Consider the following 25,486-nt stretch of genomic DNA (forward strand, 5'->3'; position numbering starts at 1 on the left):
AGACAACGGCTGTTGATCTAAAATCATACATACTAAATTTTATACTCTGCATGTATGTTACATTGTTGAGTTTTTTGAAAAATATTATCAGAATTAGCACTGCAACAAACCAAAACATAAATAGATTCTCCATAAAGTCTCAGAAACAAATGTGGCCTTAGAATAAATTAAACTTTAAAATTCTTATTCTTTAAGCTACCAGAGTAGTTCACAAAACATAATTGGCATATAAAAGCCTTACTACAGTCAATGTCACTGTGCTTTAGCAGGTGTGCTGTAAGAACACTGTTTTGAATTTCATCAACACTTATCATTAATTTATCACTATGTGAAAGGCTATTTCAGACTGACTGTAGCACCAAGACATTGTAAAGGCATAAAAAAAGTACTCGGGCAAGAACCAACCAGAGACTGTTTATAATGAGAGACCAAGGAACTAAAAAACCAAAGCAAACATCACCACAATATACAGTGTTTTGAAAGACAGATGGCAGAACACTGGATATAAACTCACTCATACAACTAAAATCATATAGTAGATGGGGGAAAGGACACTTGGAAAATCTGAAGATGACTTATTTTGCCCTTTTTCTTTCTTTTTTTTTTTTTTTTTTTTACATTCTAGTGTATCCACATCGTTACAAGCATGAAGACCTGGACTGTAACTTTGACATGAGTGATCATTTACTAAAAAGAACCTGCTTCTGGGTTTTGCTGGAATTGTTTTGTGGCTTGTTTTCTTGTTTCTTTTTTTTTGTTTTTTCCACTGAGATTTTTCTCTATATAACTTTATACTAAGTCCATCAGAAAACTGTCAGACTGCATCCAGAGCACACATTAAGCAACAGCAATTACATGGCATGCACCCTTTTTGAGTGCACATCCTTGTAAGAAGATGCATGAAGTGGAATGACATACCTCATTAACATTTCTCTTTCAAGGCAAGTAGATCTGCTGCTGTATTTATGCATCTGCTGCTCCAAGTACTGGAGCAGAATACAGGGATGTTTACCAAAATCTTGACAGAGTTTAATTTACAGTCTTGAACAGACCTTCAAATAAAATTGCTTCCTGAATAAGTAAGACTTCTACATTGTTCTTTTTAAATTACTTTTCTCCTTGGAGAAGAACTGTTAGTCATGCTTTCTACCCAGGTCACCAAGTAGCCTGTTATAGATTAATGATATATACTACACTAAAGGAAAATTCCAGCTCTGGATTTTAGAATACACTCAAATTTCACATATGTTCCAGAACATACCATCTAAACTTTAAACAAAAATTAACCAGAAGTTAATTATTTGGGCAGGCTGGGGCAATCTAGCCTGTCTAGATACTCTCTGTCTCCAAGTCTTCACATAGCAATGTTCCTGAAGAATTTTGTATCCCTCTAGTCACAGCTATACAATTATACAACGGCACCCACCAAAGTAACTCCTCAGTGTCATCCCTTTGACCATCAGCTTATTCTCTGTTTTATCCAGAACCACTTTAAACAAAGGTGTGGAATAAATTGTTTTACACTACCTGCATGTTTCAACAAGTAACTGTTCCCACCTACTAATGAATTTTAAACATTTAAATGGCCATGAAGGATTTAAAATGCACAGCTTTTGTGGATTCAGATGGACAAAGATGAAGTCTTTTTGCACTAGGTTAATGCTAACAACTGTTACTGATACATTCTGAAAAGGCTTATAGACTTTTAAAAACATACTTAGCAAGTTGTCTTCAATGAGCAATGAACTGGGTTAGCTCCAGTAGAGACAAAGGGAGAAAGTTCTGCAATTCATCACAGAGCCTTGATAGAGGTGCTTTCATCTACTCAACAAATAATCAGATGTCAGAAGTATTAGACTACAAATTATACCTAATGGCTAGTCGTGTAGTTATACTCTTCACACACATACTCACTCTGCTAAGCCTGTAATCTCATCCACTCACAGGGCTGGGATGTATAAATAACAGGCTACTGGGTCAAGCAGTGCTAGAGATGCTGCAGTGCTGAACTGCAGTGTCATTTCTCATGCTCAACACTCCATTTTCAACATCATCAGTGACCATCCTCATAAACAAGTCTGCTCAACAGCTTCAGTGACAAAAAGCAGCCAAAAAAAGACACTGTCATTTGCAGCACTGCATTTTTTCTGCTTAGTGGTGTCCTGTATTCAAAGTAATCTTGATAATAGGCTCACTCCCACTATCAGCTTAATTCCACATTTCCTTCTTAATCTCATGATGTCATGCACAGCATCTCACAAGAGGAGATAGGGTATTCCTCAAGTCAAAAAGGCCAGATTGAGTCTGTTAGCAACGTAAGAAAAGCCCCTGGTAATGTTTTGAATATTTTTGTGACACTTCACAGTTTCCTTCTAGGGACATAAGTAACAGAATCTTCAGCACAAGCCTTCATGCAGCATTAGAATGACATGCTGCCATGACCCAGTATCCTGAGCCTACGCTGGGCAGCAGCCAGGGTCATGCTAAGATTCAAAAATTGGCTTAAAGTAAATTCAAGTGAACCAACACCAAAGGGCTGGTCGAGTTGGGTTTATTAGAGCAAATCAGAACTCCCTGTAATGGACCAGAGCAGAGGTAAAACGGGAAGAAAAATAAGAGAGAAAAGGAGAGCAAAAGAGATTAGGGTTTCTCTGGATGATCTGCATTTCCCTTCCAGGGCTCCTCATCTCAACAGGTGTAGGCAGGATATCTTGTAATGTGCAGTCTAAGCATGATGTCACGCTGGCTACGCAGGCCGATCACATGGAGGCACTTAGAGCCTGTTCCTGGTAAACTCAAGGCAGGCAGTTTCCAGGCAGTTCAGGATATGATAAGGCAGTGAGCAATGGCAGCAGGCAGTAGCAAGCAAACATGAATACAGCCTGAGATTAATAGGCCTTTGGATACAGAATAGCCAATCAGATTGGCAATTACACAAGCTTGACCAGATTAAGTGAAACCATAGGCTTGCTTTACCCAAATCTGGGAAAAGCACAGGCCTTGGACAAGGCAGTCACAAGCTAAGTGTGCATACCTTGTTTGCCACAGGATGTAAACAAGAGCAAACAAGTCTGAGCAAGCCAGTACATTTATATGCCTATTTTGGCCTATTCAGGTCTACCACAACATGGAGCTATGCTGTTTGTATGGTAAAAGGATAAAATCCACCTAATTTCAGACTGAAACACAGATACAATCAAATTTGTCATAGCTTGAGAAGGATCTCCTTTAGAAAAAGCTTACAAACATCAAATAACTACTTTTCAGATAGTTACAAGAGTGTATTAATTTTACATCTCATTCATTTCCTTTGATTATATGATGCAGATGAATCGATGCTACAGTAGGAAAAAAGAAAAGCAGGAATGTGGATCAAGATGTGCAAAAGCTTTACAGTCCTTTGCTGCATATTCATTCCATCTATTTTTCACTTATTTTTTTATATTGTTGAGTAGCAATAAAGCAAGCTTCTGATAGATTCCCTTAGTATAGAACTACCCAATTGCAATAAATGGCAAAAAGTCTAGTTCTTCTGTAGTAACTACTTAACTAAACGTCAGCACCCATCTCATGAGTGGTATCTCCCCTGGGATTTTTGGTCATTTATATAAATTGGTTTATTTTTTTAAAGATTCTTTAGAGTATCATAACCTTAGTGAGAAATAAATAAGAAATTTGTCAGATATGATCCACATTGAGAGGAAACACAAATCAAAATTGCCTTTAGTTTCTAGAATGTTAGATTACAGTTTTACTCTATAACATCCATACTATGAAATATCTGGTTATAAGGAGGTAATGCTGGAAATATTTGCTATTCTCCTGTTTCCATCCTTCTGTAAACGCTTCTAGTCTTGACCCTGTCCTTTTTAAATTTAGAATACACAAAAAAGGAAATTGGCCAGCTCTTTGTCCAGGATTGAAGCAATTCCGAGGTTCTTCGTCCTTGTGAAAGCTTCCTCAGTGTTAAGAGACCATGCAACGTAATGCAAGAGCTTCAGGCAGAAGTAATTTTTCCTTCTACCAATTGTGTTACATAAGTGAAGTACTTTGAAAATAGAAATTGATATATAAGAGCTAAATACTATTCCCATTACTTCATTGCCAAAGGATAGCTACTATTAAGGGCTTCCTCTGTACAATTATTAATTTAGCATTTTCCGTTACTGTCCTGCTTTGCATTATTCTAACCATGCCAAAACTTAACCATTTGGACAGCAGTATTGCTTGCCATTTTTCTCATTCTGAAAAACATTAAGTAATCATTAGATTCATATAGTACTCCATGCAAATTCCACTGTTTTTAAAGGTTACAGTTTTCCTATTATTGCCCACAAAATGCAAAGAATCTCTTTTGTGCACTCACTTGAAACCTGGCTGGGAATGTGTGCTAGTTTGAAGCAGGCTGGAATGTTTTGGTGAAAGGAACTAGATAATAGGCTGTGAAATGAAAACAATGGTTGTGTCTCCTTCCCTCATCAGTCTTGCTGAGAGCTCTGGGAACAAGAAGTAAACATTAGATAACATTCTCCATTTTGTTCTCACCCTGCTTTTGCCTTCAGACCGAGCCACATCTCCTTAACCTCACGGCCACTAACCTTCCTTCTTAACCTCTTGGCTGCACCTCTATTATTTCTCAGGATTTGGGTAAGGTTGAGAGGGGCAGGGGGAGGTGCTGGGGTAGTTTGAGAATCCCTCCTGGGGACTCAGGTTTCTGGGAGGGGAGTTGTGCTTCTGTATTACTTTTCCTTTGTATATTTCTGTATATAACTGTATATATTGTAAATATCTGCTCGTATGACATAGACACATCTAGAATCATAGAATCAACCAGGTTGGAAGAGACCTCCAAGATCATCCAGTTCAACCTATCACCCTACCCAGTTTTGGGCCACTCACTTCAAGACAGTGCTGGAGCTTGTCCAAATGGGGCAAAACTGCTGGCAAAATGTCTAGAGAATGAATTAACACGGAGAAGCAGTCTGGAGGAAAGGAGGCTGAGGGGATAACTTACTGCTCTACAACTACCTGAAAGGAGGTTGCAGGGAGGTGGGAGTCAGTCTTTTGTCCCATGTAAGGAGCCAGAGGACAAGAGAAAATGGCCACAAGTTGTGCCAGAGAAGCTTTAGCCTGGATATTAGGAGGAATTTCTTCATTTGAAAAGGTTGCCAATCATGGGAACAGGTTGTCCAGGGAAATGGATAGTGGAGTCAGCATCTCTGGAGATATGAGTGACGTAGTTTAGTGGTGATGTGCTAGTGCAAGTTTAATTCTTCAACTTGATCTTAAAGATCTTTTCCAACCAAAACAATTCTACAATTTCATAAAGAGTTGGTTTGGGCCCTGAAAACTGTATTCTGCATTTTATGAGAGAACACAACATACTGGTTAGAGTAGAAGAACTTTTATGTTTTCTTTTTCTAGAACTGATTAAGGATATTCTTGTTCACACTACAAACACATTGGGTCATTTGTATTTAAACCAGCCTAACCACCTGAATTAGTAAAGTGGTAAAATATCACTAGAAAGCAGTATCAAATGTTAATTTAAAAATGAGGGGAAAGTGTCAATCCACAGTGAAGAAAAGTCAGTCAATTTTGTGATACAATTTCTGATTACATTGGGTATTCAGAAAAGCACAGGGAAAGAGAAAACAAAACCAACTCATGAATAGAAAGCACACATATTTTAGTGACTGGTTTAACAAAGTTGTAAGATTCATACTTATTTGAATTCATAAGGGAAGAAAATGCTAATAATCTACACTTCATAGAGGTTTAAGACATGGTGTGTAGTGAACAGTGAAAGATCCTTCTATGGTGATACACTGATCTTTATTAGCCTAGGATTCAACATCTTCAATAATGACACAGAAAGTTCATTAAGTTATAGGCTGAAGCAAGATGCAAAACACACCATAGATAAAGCAATAACAATGAGACAAAATAATCTGAAAATAATGAAATTTGATTAAACTAGGAAAAATAATTTGGAACAGTTGCTGAAGAAAAAGAACACTCTTTCAGAGTAAGATTAAATCAGGGGAGATGAGAGAAAACAATCTATTGTATTGGTGTGAGTTGGTAGAAGGAAAGCCTTAGAAGCACAACTAAGAACTAAGCAAAATAATCCAAATCAAAATCAGACTTCCTTGCAGAGTATACCTTGCTCTCCAATTAATTATCATATCCAGACTCAAATGAACAAAGAGATGCTAAAGACTTCCAAGACAGCTGAGTTAAACAAGAGCTTGCTACAAGGAAAAAAAAAAAGAAACCAACAAAAACCAAAACACAAACCCCAAAAATCCCTACACAATCACAACATGACAACCAAACAAAACCCACAAAACAATCAACTGTATTGTAGGACAAAACAAGCCAAAAAGTCATTCTAATACATTCCCACTTCAAAGACCTCTCAGGCATGAAAGTGAATTTTAAAAAGGAAAGGGAATTTTAAAAAGGTTAATTTCAGCTCTCAGGTATGCCTGACTAAAGTCAGATTACAATAAGAAATTGCTTTAATTATGGCAAGTCAGGTAACTGCATCCCTAAAGCTATCAGCTAATACTCATGGTTAAGGAATTTTGGCTGATTCTGGCATAACCTCCACATTCATATGAAAGCACTGTTTGGGACAGAAATCTGTCAATAATACCATTTTGAATCAGCATTAAACTCTCTAACTTAGATTTTGTTTACAATAGCCTTCAGACTCACAAAGCAATCAGAATTTGAGGGCAGCTTTATTAACTAAAACAGTGGGGAATGTTTCTTACAATTCAGATATTCACAAGAAAAAATGAAAAGGCTGAAACCTTCTTTAGACAAACTATTTCTTCCGAGACGCTGCATCCCCAGGAAGATTCTATAGCTATTGCGAGGGGGGGAGTGGGGGGGGGGGGGGGGTGGGTGGGTGGGTGTGCAGAAATCTAGCTTTTAATCTCTTCAATTGAACTTCTTTATCTTAAAATAGTAAGTGGAGTAAGTGCTAGGCCTTGATCACTCTAAATTGTGCTCCAAATAAGAAGCTAGAGAATATTTCCCGTTTATTAGCTGGCATCATGACTTTTTAAGACTCTTCCAGCCAGAATAGGCCAACCCTCAGATTCAATTACAAGCACTGTTATTGTGAGGTGCTGTTCTTTAGATTCAAGTCCCTCTCCATCCCAAAGGGACATCTGATTCTTGTTTATGATATGACTACCTGATGATTACAAATGGAATAACACCTCCATTTCAGTGACCTTTACTAGTGCTTTAATGGAGATGAGCAAACCCAACAAAATTAGTCCCTACAGATTAAATATTCAGAAAAACACCAAAATTCTGACTCTGTGCCAGATGGATTCCAAGCAGTCCAATTCAGGACATCATGCACCTTGGCAGCAACAAGCTCTCTGGACATTATCTAAAGAAAGTACTTATATTTTCAATTAAAATGTTAAACAAAGTTACCATAGAGACAGTAAAAAAATAGTTTTTTATATATATACACAAAAATTCCATCTTTATTACAATAAGAGTTACTATGAAATTATCTCAGTGAACCTTCCCATTACATTTCTGAGGAAGTCTTTCCTGTCAGACTGTCATTTAGCTTGAGTATTTTCTGAGTGTTGTCTTATCACTCTTTCCTATGTTTAAATGAAATCTTTTCATCACCTTTCTTCGGTTACTGTAATGAGTTCCATCTTATACTAGTTCCCAACCCAACTGTAGTTCAAATGTAATTACTCAGAATTACTCATAGAAAGATAGCTAAACAAAAAAAAAAAAAAAAATCCTCCCAAATTCCAAAGCTTACAAGCAACACTTCTCCAGTAAGAAAAGCAATTTACTTTGAAAATCTCATACGTCTATATGGCACCTGAGTCTTACAGATTTTAATATACTCAACACAACTGCTAGACAATACTGTATTATTAATAAAGACAATAAAGGAGAATAACAACTGCAAGACAAGTAAAACAGATTTCAAAAAACGCTATATTCTGAAAGAAGAATTAGGCAGTATGCCTTACAATATTTATGGCAAATCTTGCCTTAATAAAACTAGTACTTTGGTACCTTGAAAATCCCCAACTTATACATAGTGGTGCAGAGTATAGCTGCGACAGCAATTACATCTCACTTTAAAGAATAGAATTGGAAATAAACTTTCCATACAGCAGATTCAAAACATGAAAGGAAGACCTTTTCATGCAAACATTTTTGAGCTCTCAATCCTGAAATTTCTAGTTACCAGAAACTGAAAAGACACATCTGGAGAGAGTGGCTATATCTTTTTTTTTTTTTTTTAAATCTACTGCTGACTGTCATAAAAAACAAGTTATCAAACAAATTAGGTAGGTATTTAATCTTACTTAATGTTGCTACATAAATCAGTGAGGTATGTGCCTTACTACAGGGCAAAGGCAGGGCAAAGGCAGGGCAAAGGCAAGGCAAAGGCAAGGCAAAGGCAAGGCAAAGGCAAGGCAAAGGCAAGGCAAAGGCAAGGCAAAGGCAAGGCAAAGGCAAGGCAAAGGCAAGGCAAAGGCAAGGCAAAGGCAAGGCAAAGGCAAGGCAAAGGCAAGGCAAAGGCAAGGCAAAGGCAAGCTACATTTGAAAGTCTCTACTTTTCCAGACTCAGGAACTACAGGACTATGTTTCTCAGCACTGAAGATTCAGTGCTACTTAGATCACATCCAGATTAAGAAATTCAAGATAAGAAGCTAAATGAAAAAAAAAAAAAAAAACCCAAAAACCTACCTAGGCATGAAAGTTAAGTGAAGAAGAGCTAAATATAGATGAAAGTTTCTAAGAGAAGTACATTTTACATTGTTGAATAATGTAGAACTACAAGGATAAAGCAATACGCAAAGGAAATGAAGAAAAATGTATTTAAAGGGAAAATGTTGAGACAGCCAGGAATACTAAATGCTCAGAGGAACAAAACCGATTTCTCTTTTCCTTACCAACCTTCACCCCAATAGAGATTGAAAAACACTACTGATTAGTCAAAAAAAAAAAAAAAAAGAAAAAAGAAAAAAAGAAAGAAAGAAAGAAAGAAAGAAAGAGATTGCTTGGAATGTCAAGAAACAGAGTTATGAATGCAACTGTGAGAGCGAAATAAAAAATCTGATGATGGAATTTGAGCTACTATTTTTAAGTTTTCACATAAAAACCTTATACAGCATGTAATGGAGGGGTATTAATTGATGGGAGATGATATTTATTTTAAAATTAATTTTGTTCATTAATTTTGTTATTAAGGAGTCTCACCCCTGCCCAATCACTACTTTTAATAATAATTGGTTCTTTGCATGGTCACGGAAACATTATACAGTTGACAATGTAGGATCTAGAATGTTTAAGAAGTAACTGGGGGTAGGCCTGATAGGGCAAACAAGGGCTTATGAATGTTGGCTTGCCCAGATACGTTCCCCTGCTTCCTCTACTTCTGTGCTGGAGGGAGGCACCAGTGGGAGGGGAGGGAGAAAGCCCTGGCCTCGCCTAATATGGTGAGGCTTGACAAAGTCTCATTCTGATTGGCTAATTTATGTCCAATGCACATTAGTCTCGGGCTGGATACTGATAAAAGGAATAAGCAGGTAACACAGGGCTTCTGCTGCCTCATTTGGCATTTGTCTGGAGAGCTTACCAGGAATAGGCTCTAAATGCCTGCACAAGATCGGGCTGCATAGTCAGTTGGACATCATGCTGAGACTGCACATTGCAAGACATTCTGCCTGCACGTGAAAGTCTCCTACTAAGACTTCAAGTCCTAGACATACATAGATCATCTAGAGGAGCCAGGAGACAAGGTCAGAGATTGTCTGCCTCCTTTCCCCAGAAGCCTGAGAAGAATCAAGTCCCAGCAGCCAAGAAGACAGAGTTCCACGTGCTTTGGGTACCGTCCAATTGATATTTTGCAAGTAAATACTTACAAGCCTCTTCCAGTAAAATATTTGCATTTTCTACTTTAGGAAATGAGTTAACCTAGATATGGAGCTTTAAACTGCTGAAGCAAAACTACATCCTGCCTTCCCTTGTGTTTTACTTGGAGCGTATAGTCTAACACAAGGACACCTTGAAATGAGATTTAAAAAACAACTAAAACAAAAAACTTATAATTCCTAAGAGGTGTTTCTTGTTGTTTCATTTTTTAAATTCAGTAATTACGTAATTACATTTTAATGTCAATTGGAATTTTAATGATCATAACCCAGGAGTGAAACAAGGTTCTAGTATGCTTATACGTAAAGAAATTTTCTGTTCCAAAGAAGTGACCTTTTCAATAAGGTACCTCTATGTTGTATTAGAAATAACAGGTAACTCATAGTGAAGTTTCTATACAGTAGTTAATGCTTTTTGTTGAAAAAGCCTAACCCCTAAAAATGTGATGCTAATTAACACTGAAACAAATTACGTGGTATTACTTTTGCTTCCTTAAGAGTCCTTTTCCATGATGAAATTTAACAATCACGACAAAGCCAATGAGGAAACCCACAGTGATTTCAACCAACTTTTTGTGACTAATACTGCAGACCACAAAACAAAGTAAACAGCCTATTAAAACCCACTGCAGTCATAAGTCCATTCCAGGAGAGATATGGATACGATTTAAGGAATCAAAAAAATCATTAATAGTTACATTTGACAAGACCAAACTGTCTAAAATAGCAACAAACAGAACTCTCTGAATAAAGATTTTATATGCTACACTGCATTTATCCTCCTGAAATTAACATGCACTTATTGGCCAGATAAAAAGAACACAAATTTGTCCTATAGTCAGTTATAATATCTTATCTCAAAGTGATTAAAAAGCAGGACAATTTATTTCCTACAAGTAATCCTAACATATACAGGGCTTTTTGACATCTGCAATTTACAAATTTAAGGCACTGAATATTTGATACATAGTTATAAAAACATGTGACTTAAATTCTTTAGATCGAGAATGCAGACCAGGCTGACATAAGATAGATATGCACTATACTGCATACAGAGCAACTGTCATTAGAATCTTCTTTCCCCAGACACTAATATAAAAAGGAAAAAAACCCAAACACTTTGAAAAGCATAGAGACACAGCAATTGGATCACTCTCCAGTTGGCAGCGCTACACACATTTACTTTTATGTATAGAGGTTTTCACAGGATGATACTCATTGAGAAAAGCTACATGAGAAATTTGTCACTGAGGGTGTGGATTTGCCATATTTGCTATCATTACTGTTCATAGAATCACAGAATCAACCAGGTTGGAAGAGACCTCCAAGATCATCCAGTCTGCTTTAGTCACTACATTCAGAGAAATACTGAAATTTTTATGGTACCTATTAAATTCTATTCTATACTGGCTATGTAAGGGCAAGGTTATGTTCTTTTTTCCTATTTGACTTAAAAAACATCAGGAACTTAATCATGAGAAACATCCCTGTGCAAACTTTCAATCTCTGGACTTCAGCATACTCAGTTCAGATTAAATCTTCAGAGATTCCTCTGTATCAAATTTAGCTCCCACTGAACGTGCAACAGTGCAAGTTAACCAATAGGCTCAGCTAAAATAGCATGTATTTTTGGAAAGGATAAGAAAAAGTGAAGTAGGTACACAAGTCAGTATATAAAATTAACAGCTTTCTCTCTAAAGCATAGAGACTCTTAGTTCTATTTTGGTATCTCGGTTTCAAAGCTTTTTGCCAGTTTTGAGTTTGCTTTTGTTTTCTTCCCCAAAATATAACAATAACCACCAATAACCAGCTCAGTTACCCCTGAGCCTCCTCTTGTCCAGGATAAAAAGCCCAGCTCCCTCAGCCTCTCCTCACAGGGCTGTGTTCCAGGCCTCTCACCAGCTTTGACGTCTTTCTCTGGACACATTCCACTATCTCAACATCTCTCTTGAATTGAGGAGCCCTGAATGGGACACAGGACTCAAGGTGTGGCCTGACCAGTGTTGAGTACAGGGGAATAAAATGTTTATTATGTTTATTTATTTTTGTTTATTACAAAAGTATGTTTTCCCAATCACTGTAGCTGAAATACCTGGTTCAAAACTTCATTATAAGGTAAAAAAGATGGATGAATTCCCTGTGTGGCCATTCACCATCTGCTTAAGCAAATATACTTAAGGTGCTTCTACAATTGTGATAAAATGACAGGAAACATAAGAGTGCACTGAGCTCATATTCTACAATGATGATTATACAACTATAGTTTGCATTATTAGAAATCAATAAAAGTCTTTACAAGATCCATTTAAATGGCAGGAACCTTTATCAAAGAGAAGGTGGAATAGGAAACTAACAAATGATTCATTCCACCATCTTGGATTTAAGAGCACTAATAACTTCATGATCATAATTGGTATCTAATACTGCAAAGATATTTTTCCTACTTTGATATATTTTTTTACTGATATACAAGATGTACCATTTTATTAGATTCCAGGAATGATTTTTTTCCTCACTTTCCAGGTGGGATTAATCATAAGCCCATGTAAATTCCTTCTTCTTAAGAACTGTTCAGTTAAGATTGTCTGTGTATTTAGACTGTTACAGCGATGACTAATGCTAAATTCATAGCTATCTTCTTGCATAGTGAAATGTCTTCTCAAACCAAGGCTGAATAAGAAATAATAACTTTTAATTTTAGTAGTCAGTAGCACCTTTTTTATTCTGCATGACTAATATTACGAGATAGATATCATGACTGTATTAACACACTGCTAATAGGAAAGCTTCAGTATACGGCATCCTTCCAGGAGACTTAGTAATAACCCTGTAGAGAACACAGCTAAAAACTCTGCTACTTTAAGACCAACATCAGCAGTTTCCTTTGGCAAAACCACTTTTTCTTCTAGAAATTCAGCACTCCTGGTCTCTAAATGGTGGAATGAACGCAAAATAAAAATCCACCATCTGTTCTGCTGTTCTACCCCTGAGGGAGACAAACTTTCCTGGCAGCACATAGTTCAGGATTTAATTGCACCCAAAGCAAAAACAAGTAAAAGCAAAAAATATAAACCATCATTCTTACCAAGTGGAAACTTTGTATAATTTTACTTCAACTTATTTCTTTGGGCTACACTTCAGCCTATTTTTGCTGTATTCTGTTTTCCTTTGTTTCTGTTCTTCATTTTCAACATCTTTAAATCCATGCTATCATTTCAGATAAACAGAAAACTTTAGGACCTCATTAGATTTCATTGCCCAATTTATCAAATTGGAGTATGAGGAACAGTACATTTGCTAAGTAGAAATATTTTCTAATCTCAAATAACTGTTTTTTTTAAGCAATGAAGAGTTGTAAAGAGATGAAAAACCCTCAAATAAAATAAATGTTAGAAATATTAATATTTTTTTAAGATCAGTAGAAAAACTCTGAGAGTTAAAAGGCTAAGTCCAGAGTCAAACAAAGAGATACTTAAATTAAACTGAGAATAGAGTTAATGATTGCAAATTCCTTAAATCAGTTTCATGAAGTCCATTTCAGCTGCAGGATTCTTTGGGCTAGTCAGTATAAATTTTGGGAAGAGCCAAGTCTGTTTTATTTCAGGACAAAGTCTGTTCCTTAACTTGATAATATGTTCTCTTTTAATTACCATTTATGCTAAAAGGAATATTGCATAGAATCACAGACTCACACAATCAACCAGGTTGGAAGAGACCTCCAAGATCATCCAGTCCAACCTAGCACTCAATCCTAGCCAATCAACTAGAACATGGCACTAAGTGCCTCATCCAACTTGTCTTGAACACCTCCAAGGACTGTGACTCCACCACCTCCCTGGGCAGCCCATTCCAATGCCAATCACTCTCTCTGGCACGAACTTCCTCCTCACATCCAGCCTATACTTCCCCCAGCACAACTTGAGACTGTGTCCCCTTGTTCTGTTGCTGGTTGCCTGGCAGAAGAGACCAACCCCTACCTGGCTACAGCCTCCCTTCAGGTAGTTGCAGAGAGCAATGAGGTCCCCCGTGAGCCTCGTCTTCTCCAGGCTACACAACCCCATCTCCCTCAGCCTCTCCTCACAGGGATTGTGTTCAAGGCCATCAGCAAACATACAAACAAAAGGCTGTCATTGGAGTATTCTGCATATTGTAGGACTCTGCCAAGTTTCCAGATACCATCTTCCACTTAAAATACTTTTTATTACAGTGGTGTAACTGTCTTATGTTTTTAAATAAAGTTAATATATTTAGTATGGATTAAAAGTTGTGGCAATAAATAGAATATATATACTATAATGTCCATCAAAACTATGCTACTTGGTTTATTTTATTTGCTGGTCTATGATACAACCAAGAGAGTATGCCACCCAAGTCATCTTCTGTTAGAAGAGTTTGTGGCTATTTTCTGGTTATTGTTCATGCTTGTCCATGTACTCTTAGCAACATGTCAACACATTTATGATGTACTGAATTAGCAGCAAGAGAGTAAAGAAGATCTATCCTGTGATGTGCACTGTCCTAGTTGCCACAGCAGAATCAGATTTAGAAGAGAGGATACTAACAGTCCTTTATATTACATCTACACTGATTACACTTTGCCAGAACTCTGCTTCTATTTCTCTTCCTCTGTTCTCTCCAATTCTCCTTTAACAGTGTTGGAAACCACTAGTGGAGCTCTGTGCACTACTTTCTGCCTGTTCCAAACCAGACCAAAGATGTCCGGATGCTTCTCTGAGATAGCAGAGATTGAAAGAGATATTCTGAGGTCACCTGGTACAACACTGCTCCAGAAGGACCACCTTGAGCTGGCTGCCCAGTACCATGTGCAGAATATGAATTAGTTATTTCATGTTCAGGTAGCACCTCCTGTGTTTCAGTTTATGCCTACTGCCTCTAATCCTCACACTGAGCGTCACTGATAAGAGTTTAGTTCAATGGACCTTTGCACCTTCCCTTCAGGTGTTTCTAAACACTGATGAGATCCTCCTGAACTTTCGCTTCTCCAGCCTGAACAGTCCCTGTTTTTCCTCATAAAAGACAGTCCCTTCATCGTCTTTGTGACCTTTCACTGAACTCTCTGCAGTATGCCCATGTCTCTCTTGTACTAGGGAGCCTGGAACTGGTCACAGTACTCCAGATATGGCCACATCAGTGATAAGTAAATGGGAAGGACCACTTGATCTGCTGTCAATAGCTTCTCCAGGATACAATTACCCCTCTTTGTCACAAGGACACTTAGTTGGCTCATCCTCTAGCTTCTTAACACGTAAGTCGTGTGCTAAAAGGTCCCTCTCCCATCATGTTCTCTTGCATGGAAGGAGTGATATAATAGATAGCGGCACATCATCTACTTCTATAAATAATATGTAGAAATAACTGCTGTTGAAATACTCAACCAAATGTAAATTGAACTGCAGAACTGAACTTTATGCAGTATTTGTTATAATAATGGAAGGTGAATGAGGCAATTAAATCAATATGTGAAAATCACCATCTAATACCAGCTTAATTTAGAGCAAGAATGAACAATATATGCATAGCTAATGAAAAAAGAGTTCTTTTTCTAGTAACTATAATTCAGGTGTACTGATTAGGAAGAACTATTGTACTATATTCAGAAAACACGTAGGAGATGTAAGCATTTGTGAAACAGCTCATGCAAACACACTGTCTCCATTTTAAACCAAAAAAGTCACTAAAGCTATTAATTCCTTTTTCTCCTCTTAAGCATTCTTTCCCATTTACTTGGAGAGGAAAGGGGGGAAAGAAACCACAGCATCCAAGCTAAAAACACTAAATGTTATTTTGTTCAAATTCCTGAAGCTCATACAATCTGTAACTAAAGTTCATTATCACAAAGAGGCCCTGAGTTTCCATCTACTCTAGAAAAATAGACAATCTGGGTAATCATATCTACATTTTAAACACAGCTTGTTTGATTCAACGACTTTATAGAAACTTCAGAGTGAAGCTTTCAATATAAATGCAGCTTCTTTGAACAGATTTAACATTGTTACTAAAAGCAGGAAAAAGTTTTAAAATCCAAATTCTCCCACCAGTAAAAATCTTTAATGTCTATAAACCCACTTCTTTGTATGGTAACAAACAGCAGCAATGCTGTTATAAGCAATTTTAGACTGCATTAAGTTTTGTAGAGAGATTAACTAGAGAACACTAATTCCTCATCCCTAAATGAATGCAGAACAGATAATAGGTTAGAACTACATATTTATCCCACCGTTGAAGGAATTAACACACAAAAATTAGGACTGCACCAGCTACTGTAAATAAGAGCTGTCTTTGCAGCATGTCCTTAGCCACTGGGAAAAAAAAAACAAATCTTATATTTATATTGTGTTTGAGGCTTGTAAAATGTAGAATGAGGCAGAGACAAGAAGATAATTCAAAGGAAAACAAACAGAATACAGTTCTAAGCTTTAGCTGGAAAGGATACATTGAATGCTTAGTTTTAAAAATAAGCCAGTTATACACATGTTTTTATAAACATCTTAGCACCATAGAATCGTAGAATCAACCAGGTTGGTAGAGACCTCCAAGATCATCCAGTCCAACCTGGCACCCAGCCCTATCCAGTCAACTAGACCATGGCACTTTCACTGAACACCTCCAGGGACGGTGCCTCCACCACCTCCCTGGGCAGCCCATTCCAATGCCAATCACTCTCTCTGGGAAGAACTTCCTCCTAACATCCAGCCTATACTTTCTCCTGGCACAACTTGAGACTGTGTCCCCTTGTTCTGTTGCTGGCTGCCTGGCAGAAGAGACCAACCCCTACCTGGCCACAACCTCCCTTCAGGTAGTTGTGAACAGCAATGAGGTCACCCCTGAGCCTCCTTTTCTCCAGGCTAAACAACCCCAGCTCCCTCAGCCTCTCCTCACAGGGCTGTGTTCCAGGCCTTTAACCACCTTTGTTGCCCTTCTCTGGACATGTTCCAGCACCTCAATATCTCTCCTTAATTGAGGAGTCCAGAACTGGACACAGGACTCAAGGTGTGGCCTGACCAGTATTGAATACAGGGGAAGAATAACCTCCCTTGTCCTACTGGCCACACTGTGCCTGATACAGGCCAGGATGCCATTGGCTGTCTTGGCCACCTGGACACACTGCTGGCTCAGCTTCAGCCTACTATCTACCAGTACCCCCAGGTCCCTTTCTTCCTGGCTGTTCTCCAGCCACTCTGTCCCCAGCCTGGAGTGCTGGTTGGGGTTGTTGTGGCCAAAGTGCATCTTGCACTCAACTCCACTCCGCAAATTGACTAGCAGCAATCACATGCACAGGCCTTGCATTTTTATTCATATAGGGAATTTAAGACAATATTGGGCAATTTAAGACAGCTGTTTATGGCAAATTTGGCATAGATGTTTTGAGGAAAAAAACAACAGTCTTTGAATCTCACGAACAATGCAACTCAGGAAAATTAATCACATGGGGGAAGCAGACTGCATGAACAGTGCTAAAGTTTGGGTCACAGTTTTCAAACACAATAAAAAGAACCAGTTTCTCCATTGATTAGAGCATCACTTTCCAACAAAAAGCTGACAGAAGAATTACCTGCCACTGCTAGCAAATTTTTACCACTCTCTGAGTGTACAACTGCTAATGTGAATAGTTTAAAACATATAAAATCTCTGTATGATGTCATACTTAAAAAAATAATCACTGTGTTGCACTAAAGTGAACATGAGATTGTGCACTGAATTCCTAATATAAATCAAACTATTCCCATACTTTTTTTCAAGCACGTTTCAAGATTGAGCAGAATCTCAGATTTCTAATACAGTTCTGAAAGATTTTTCACATTTCTTTTCATAATCCAGTTTATGCTGAATATGTATCTGGGTGAAAGCTGAAGCTTAGCAGTTTATCAGCAGCAGCCTTAAGGGTGTATGCTATCTGCAGGAATCCAAGCTTTCAGAAAGAGCATAATGATGATGTTTTTGTGAACTTGAGTAGAGAAGATAACTGATAGCCAGGGAAAAAAAAATAAAGCAGACATGCAAAGCTATTTTGCAATGAAAACACTGTATCAGAATATCATTCAGATTAACATAGCCTGAATTTCTTTTCTAATACTAGCGAATGATCAATATTGAATGAATGTTCAAGATTTGTTTTAAGACCAGATAAAATACTTCCTGCAGTGAAATTGATAAGATGACAGAGATATGCATGCTTGCTTTTGAAGTATATGAACATCAAATGAGCTTCAATAAATGACAGTTCTTCTAAATGAATGTGTCAACATTTCTGGAGGCAGCCTAAGATCACACACAGAGAGCACACTAATGACACCCCAAAATAAAAAGAAAATCTTCAAAATAATCCTAAGGCATCCACTGGAGAGGCTAAATCGGTCTTCTAGATCTTTTATTTGGGCTACTGTTAGGAGATAATTCAATTTGACTCTTTCAAAAGAAAACAAAACAGTATCTGCAAAGCCTGCTTGTGAAATCCTATGTTGCTTTTACTCATGAGATATGCTGTGTACAAAACAAACACCAAAGCTTGCTTTGAATATCTTCCTGCTGCCTTATTTGGTATTTAATTCCTTTACTGGAATAAAAAAGCAGCCTATTCATATCCACATGCCCTGATGACTGTAAGTCTATAAGGCTATAAGACATAGGGGACTTATATTCATTCTTGCTGATGTCTTCTGAACTTTTTCCTGTTTGTTCATACCCCTCTGGAATTCGCTCATAATCAGTGCTTACCCTCACTACCTTGTTTACTGCTGATACTAAGTTTCTCTTTTGTGAACAGACTGAAAAGCAAACACTATAGCATCCTAGAAATCTACCCATTTTAGTAATAGTAGTAAGAAATCTGAACCACAGTCTAATCATAGATTAAAACATCTGCCAAATGATGAGACAAAACCAAATAAATAATGTTAATTTCATAAGGATGGTACATAAAATGCTTAGAAGTAAAAACTTTACTTTTGAAGTAACCTTTAATCCTGAAGTAACCCATAAAATCCTAAGTAGATGTGCTACATTCCTGGGCATTCTTAATAAACTGACATTAGTCATAACAATTGAGTGCATCGCTGTTTAAAAAGCTCACTTGTTTAACACCACTGAAGTCAACACAAGACGAGAAAGAAAAGAGAAACTGAGATATTTTACACGGTTTTTAGGTATCTAGCTGTAGCATCCATAATTTAAGATTCACGTGTCTTGATAAATAACAGTTTTCAGAAGGCAACTCAGAGCAAGTCACTCGGATACTGTAGTCCCTTTTCTGAAGATTGTCACTGACTAAAGGAAAAAAAACAACTTTTTTTTTTTAATCTGATGCATAAATTGTGTGTCTGAAATGTAAATTATTCAGATATTCTGTTGTCCACTATAACAGATATGAAACCAACATGGTAACTGTAAAGTATAAAGATGAATTATACTTTAGACAACATTTGGATTATATTTCTAGCTAAATTACTGTCTCACTTTGCATTTCAATAAATAAGTCACACTACATTTTTGCCCTTAAGAAAAAATGCTGTAATTTATTGCAAGCATGCTCTGAATATATTTGTATTGTATATGGCATATTGAAGAACTGAAATCAGCCCCATAAATTTAAACAGATTAGTGTTTGTTACTGTCAATTGTTCTATTAGAATACTGCATCAACAACGTTTCAGAAAGATATTGTGATTAAGACAAGACAGAGGCATTCACATTTTGTAATTACTTCACAAGCCATTCCCTATCAGCCCTGAATGCTATATTCCTAAAATGAAATTTTCATTTTTTCACTATGTCAGACTTTGTTGCTTACATGAAGTGTATATCATGATGATATACCAATTTGAAGCAGTGCACAAATATAAACTTCACTATTACTTGAAAGTGCATTTCCCATTATAAGATTCCCACACACATCTCCTTTCATCTATGTATCTTAGACGTCCCTCTCCCTTAACTTGTTTTGATGAAGTTGCTGAGTTTAACTTGTATGTTAAAGGGGATGAAGCAAGAGTCATAGAATCAACCAGGTTGGAAGAGGCCTCCAAGATCATCTAGTTCAACCTATCTCCCAGCCTTATCCAGTCATCTAAACCATGGCACTAAATGCCTCTTCACATTGGCACTTTTCCCATTTACTTAGTCAGAAACTTCTATACAAAGCCCAATACACACAAGTATAATATTTTTTTCTTTAAGTTCTTGACAAAAGATAACTTTTAGATTTGGTTCCATTTCAATAACCTTGTACTGGACTACAATCTTGCAAATTCTAATTAAAATTTAAGTGATTTGAATAAATATTCTCCACAAAGGTGAGTGTCATTTCACAAAATCGTTCTAGCAGACTTCTTTCTCAGGTCATGGTAATTATTAGCTGCTATTATCAAGAATACAACTATATCCACAACATATAATAATGCTAACAAAAATAAGACAGTCTTTAAGAAGAATATTAATTAATTCAGGTAAACTTATTCAAAGTAGCCTTATTTAAGCACATTTTCTCCACATCCCCTGAAAGCTACCTGCATCCTTCAACCAGTAAAAACATGTTGCAAGTCTGTCAAAGCATTCATAAACAAGCTTTATCAAGACCTGTATTAGCAGAGTTCCAGAAACTTATAAGCTGTGCTCAAATTACACAGGAAAAAGCAAGTTGCAACTGTTGACATGTTTGGTATAAGATGCTAAACAGAAAGTATCTCCCTCAGCATTCAGACTGGCATCTCAGTAGTCACAAGAATAAAAAGAAGTTAAATTGACATACTTGCATAAATATGTAAGTGTCCAAACTCAAATCAAGGAAGACCCATATAGTCATGGACAAGTTCACAGAATCACACAGAACCACAGAAAACATCCAGTTGGAAGAGATCTCAAAGATCATCCAGTCCAACCTTTGACCCAGCACTGAAGAGCCAACACTACATACTGGGTCCCCAAGCACCGGGTCCACACACTGCATCACTGCCCTGGCCAGAGAGTTGCTGATTTATCAGCTTCAACACCAAAAATGAGCACAGGTCATGCAGCCTGACAAAACCCTTTCTGAGACACAGCTCATTTAGCCAAGTTAAAAACAGGTGACTGTCCAAAGCACTGCATACAAATAAAAAGAGAACAAAAAATAACCTGTAAGATGTCTCAGGAGTGAGATATTTGCTCTACTAACTGTTTGATTCATTTATTCACCATACACTCAGTACAGCCCCTAGAGAGATTTAACTGAACAGCTTGAAAGCACACACATGATAGCAATATTTCAGATACTGTTCATCTGCACTTACCTTTGAAGAAGCAGTCTTCATTGTGTACAATGGTGATCTTTTGCTTTTTCAGACAGGCAGCCCTGTGTACCTCACAGTGATTTTCATAGAATTCTCCATCCGAACCACACACAGGCTTGTAATGAGGCTTGCAGTGCTCCATGCACAGACATTCCGCTTGGCCTGTCTCCTCGTTCACAACACAGTGTCTACCCAGACCACAGTACTTGTTTTCACATGTTCCAAAACGTCCATCTTGGCCCATATGCCCTAAAAATATGAAACAAGTGAGGAAAAAAAATAGCTTTGAGATATTAATTATATTTTAATTGCATGCAAGATACAAAAAGTGTTTACACAAAACTGTGTAAACAAGTGAGGGTATGCCCTTTGTTACATCCTTGACTAAAACTTAACATAGACCTGCCTGAAATGAAATCAATTTACCATAACTAGTTGCATTTTTAGTCATTGTTATGGGTTAGATTAAGAGAAACACTTAGCATTATGACAAAACCTACTATTAAAGAAAATAATAGTATATCACATCTTTTTACATGCATTTTGAAGTTGTCACCTTGAGATTGCTGTGCTACTGCATATAATAGAACAACACAGTCTTTGTAATTTATATCACAGAATTTCTCAAGCTAGAAGGATCCATAAGAACCATTGAGACCAACACTTTAGTCCTTGCAGGATTATCAATAACTAAACCATATAACTAAAAGTGTCATCCAGACTCTCCTTGCGCTCAGACAGATAAAACAAACACTGATACATCAAGACTGATACACAATAATTATTAAAGCTCTTAACGAACACAGAGGGGGAAAAAAACAACAAAACCAAACAAACCCCACAAACCCCTGTAGCTGCAAGACACTAACATTTCATTGAACAGATCATGGTGAAAGAGTAGGACTGATATATTAAGTGAATGGTGGCTGGAAAGAGTCCATGGCATCTCAATGAGATGAATGGGATGTGGAAAACAAACAGCACTTTAAGAGGGCAGCAACAGAGGTATAGAGTTTCTGCTGGCTGCAACTCCCACTTCCTTCTGTTCCTAGAACACAGAAGTGTCTAGATTAGGCTACCAAAGCCATCTGTCCACTTTCTATTCTATCCATGATGCTGCCATCATGTAAAATATAAGTGGTCCTGCTCTGGCAGACTAGATGATCTTTTGAGGTCCTTTCCAGCTCCTGACATTCTGTGGAAATAAGTACCATGGTCAGTAGCAGATCTCCAAGAGAAATGGAGAACATACTAATATTTCCTTAGTATATCCTCAATTTCCATCATGGCTGCCATAGAACTAACTATATACAGTCATTTCTTGGTCAGGGAGAGAAAAAAGTTATGAGGAAAAAGCCAACCAACTGCAGATTTAGTAACTGCCATTACCCAAGCTTCAATTATGTAGGTTCTCTGACACCGTCACAGCATCCAAATGTGAGAATAGACACTGCCCTTCACAGTTGGAATCACAGAATCAACAAGGTTGGAAGAGACCTCCAAGATCATTCAGCCCAACCTAGCACCCAGCCCTATCCAGTCAACTAGACCATGGCACTAAGTGCCTCATCCAGGCTTTTCTTGAACATCTCCAGGGACTGTGACTCCACCCTCTCCCTGGGCAGCCCATTCCAATGGCAAATCACTCTCTCTGGGAAGAACTTCCTCCTAACATCCAGCCCACACTTCCACCAGCACAACTTGAGACTGTGTCCCCTTGTTCTATTGCTGGTTGTCTGGGAGAAGAGACCAACCCCCACCTGGCTACAACCTCCCTTCAGGTAGTTGTAGACAGAAATGAGGTCACCCCTGAGCCTTCTCTTCTCTAGTCTAAACAAACCCAGTTACTTCATTTTATTTTCCAGCTGTTCACTCTTAATCTTCAGATGAAACAAGAACTTGAACATCTAATATTCTCATTCCTTGTGATTCTTTATTCTCATAGTCTACTTGGCTGCTTCGTAAAAAACTGCAAGATAAGGCAAATGGCAACATGTAATTGGGCAGTACTAGATTTTCTGCTCTGAAGAGTTAATGTGCAAACATCATAGTTGAGTGACATTGTTTCTATCATGGAAATAGATGCATTTCACTTCAGTGGCAGAAGTAAATTCTTACCTTTTTCTTCTTAAGCCTACAGGACTATCAGGCCTATGACAACAGTGCCCGAATCTTTGCTTTCTCATACAGCACAAATTTCTACAGACAAATGTACTACAGAAGGCATGCAACCATGAAATTCAACTCTAATGTGACAAATGCTTTTCTTGCTTATTTTATAACCATTTGAGCACAAAGTAGAGACAAATACCCATTCACCTCAGATGTTGCACATCTGACATAACTACACTATAGTGATTTTTATACACATGGATGAAGCGGTATAGACTAGGCTGATGGTAGATTTAGCTGTCTGTCCACCAAGAGCCAAAATTAAATGGGAAAAGGCAATTCACATATTAAAAATGTCCTATGAGTTTTTTTTCAAATATTACTCCTTGTACCAAAGTGTCACTACTCTATACAAGCAATAGAAATTAACTGACTGAAATTAAAGTTCTATTTCATTCTATTACCACTAAGCTTAAATAAAGTTTTCCAGTGTCCAAGAATACCTCACAGCACAGGTCACATACATCACAGAATTACAGAACTTCTTTGAAGTGATAAATGGTTGCAATGTGAAGCCAAAGTCCATAAATCATCATTATTTCTGCTTTCTGAATTGGAAGATAAAGATCTCAATCTGGTAACTGCTCTGAATTATTGAGAGGTGTGTGGTGACTCAAAGATGCACTGTGCTGTGCATTCCTGTGAAAGCAGAAACCGATTTAAGACTCCACTTGGGACTTCATTTTGGCAATATAATTGAATCTGATGCCTGAATGCAAAACAGCTACTTTCACATGAGAGTGAATTATTTGCATGATATATATCCCAGCATTATAAGTATCAATATGTCAGTGTATATGAATCGTGCACATCAATAATCAGGCAAGATTTTCCCTCTAATGAAAAACTACACTATTTTGTTATGAAATGTCTCTATTTTACTCTATTCACTGTTACAAAACAATACATATATTTCCATACATCACTGCATATGCAATTCCTTCTATTTAATTCAATAGTAAAATTCCCACTAACTCCCACAGAGGCAGGATTCCCTCTTCAGACCTCATCTTTGCCTTAAGTTCAGCTATTCACGAAGCCTTCAGAATGTTTAACAGGTACTGTTTGGTGCTATTTTAATCTAGGAACTTATAGATCATCGTATGTATTTGATGAAAAGGAGCTGCTATTCAGTCTTTCAAGAGATTTATAGTACATATTTAAGAAAAAAAGGATAACATGTTTATTTTAAATAGGTTCACCTGCTAGTGGGTACCAGATCGCTCATAGTGGGAAAACAAAACAAACAAAACCAGCAAAACAAAACAAACCAAAAAACCCAAACCCATGCAATTTCAAAAGTGACAAAATGTTCACAAACATAACTGTGATTCAAGTTTAAACTGAAAGTGAACCCAATTCTAAAAATGTAAGCAAGCCAATAAATATTGAATAGCTACTCTGAGATTAAAAAGTGGGGTTAGACACAAGAAAATACATTTTATTTTAAAGACAAGCTAATAACTCATAAAAGTAGGAACTTTGAGAATACCAACAGAAAACAAAGTCATACTTAATGGATACATATTCATGGATCTTACCTTCATCAATTAAGTCAAAATAGTAACTTTATTCTTTATCATTCTCTCTTCACAGAGAGAGTGATTTGCCATTGGAATGGGCTGCCCAGGGAGGTGGTGGAGCCACCATCCCTGGAGGTGTTCAAGAAAAGCCTGGATGAAGCACTTAGTGCCATGGTCTAGTTGACCAGTTAGGGCTGGGTGACAGGTTGGACTGGGTGATCTTGGAGGTCTCTTCCAACCTGGGTGATTCTATGATTCTATTGGGGGGATCAAATCAAAGTAGCAAAATGTGCAGAGCATATACAGCTGTCTTGGTTTTATTCCTTTTGTCTGAGTAATAAAGCACTAAGTGCTGCAGTTGAATAATAAAGAAAAACTTCAACAATACAAAATGAAGTACTACCAAGAAAAACTGTTTCCACAGATACTTATGTTTTCTTGTTATGTTTCTGGGAAATTACTCATGAAAGAAGGGGGCAAGCAGACTTCTTATTCACAGAAGAATAAACTAGTGAAACAAAGGAGATACCAGATGTTTTGAATAGCCCTAAAAATGGGCACTTAC

The 25,486-nt window shown here is 37.4% G+C and overlaps 1 protein-coding gene across 7 annotated transcripts in view; it reads right to left on the reverse strand.

The window, feature by feature from the left end:
- Positions 1 to 25,486, reverse strand: part of FSTL5 (follistatin like 5) — a 270,731-nt gene that overhangs the window by 140,360 nt on the left and 104,885 nt on the right. For all 7 annotated transcript variants that reach the window (XM_064148747.1, XM_064148745.1, XM_064148746.1 and 4 more), the window contains exon 4: positions 21,227 to 21,475. In XM_064148747.1, the coding sequence (XP_064004817.1) occupies positions 21,227 to 21,475 (249 nt within the window). The remainder of the gene's footprint in view (positions 1 to 21,226; positions 21,476 to 25,486) is intronic.

This window comes from Pogoniulus pusillus, chromosome 9 (assembly GCF_015220805.1).
Source record: "Pogoniulus pusillus isolate bPogPus1 chromosome 9, bPogPus1.pri, whole genome shotgun sequence".
Taxonomy (NCBI): domain Eukaryota; kingdom Metazoa; phylum Chordata; class Aves; order Piciformes; family Lybiidae; genus Pogoniulus; species Pogoniulus pusillus.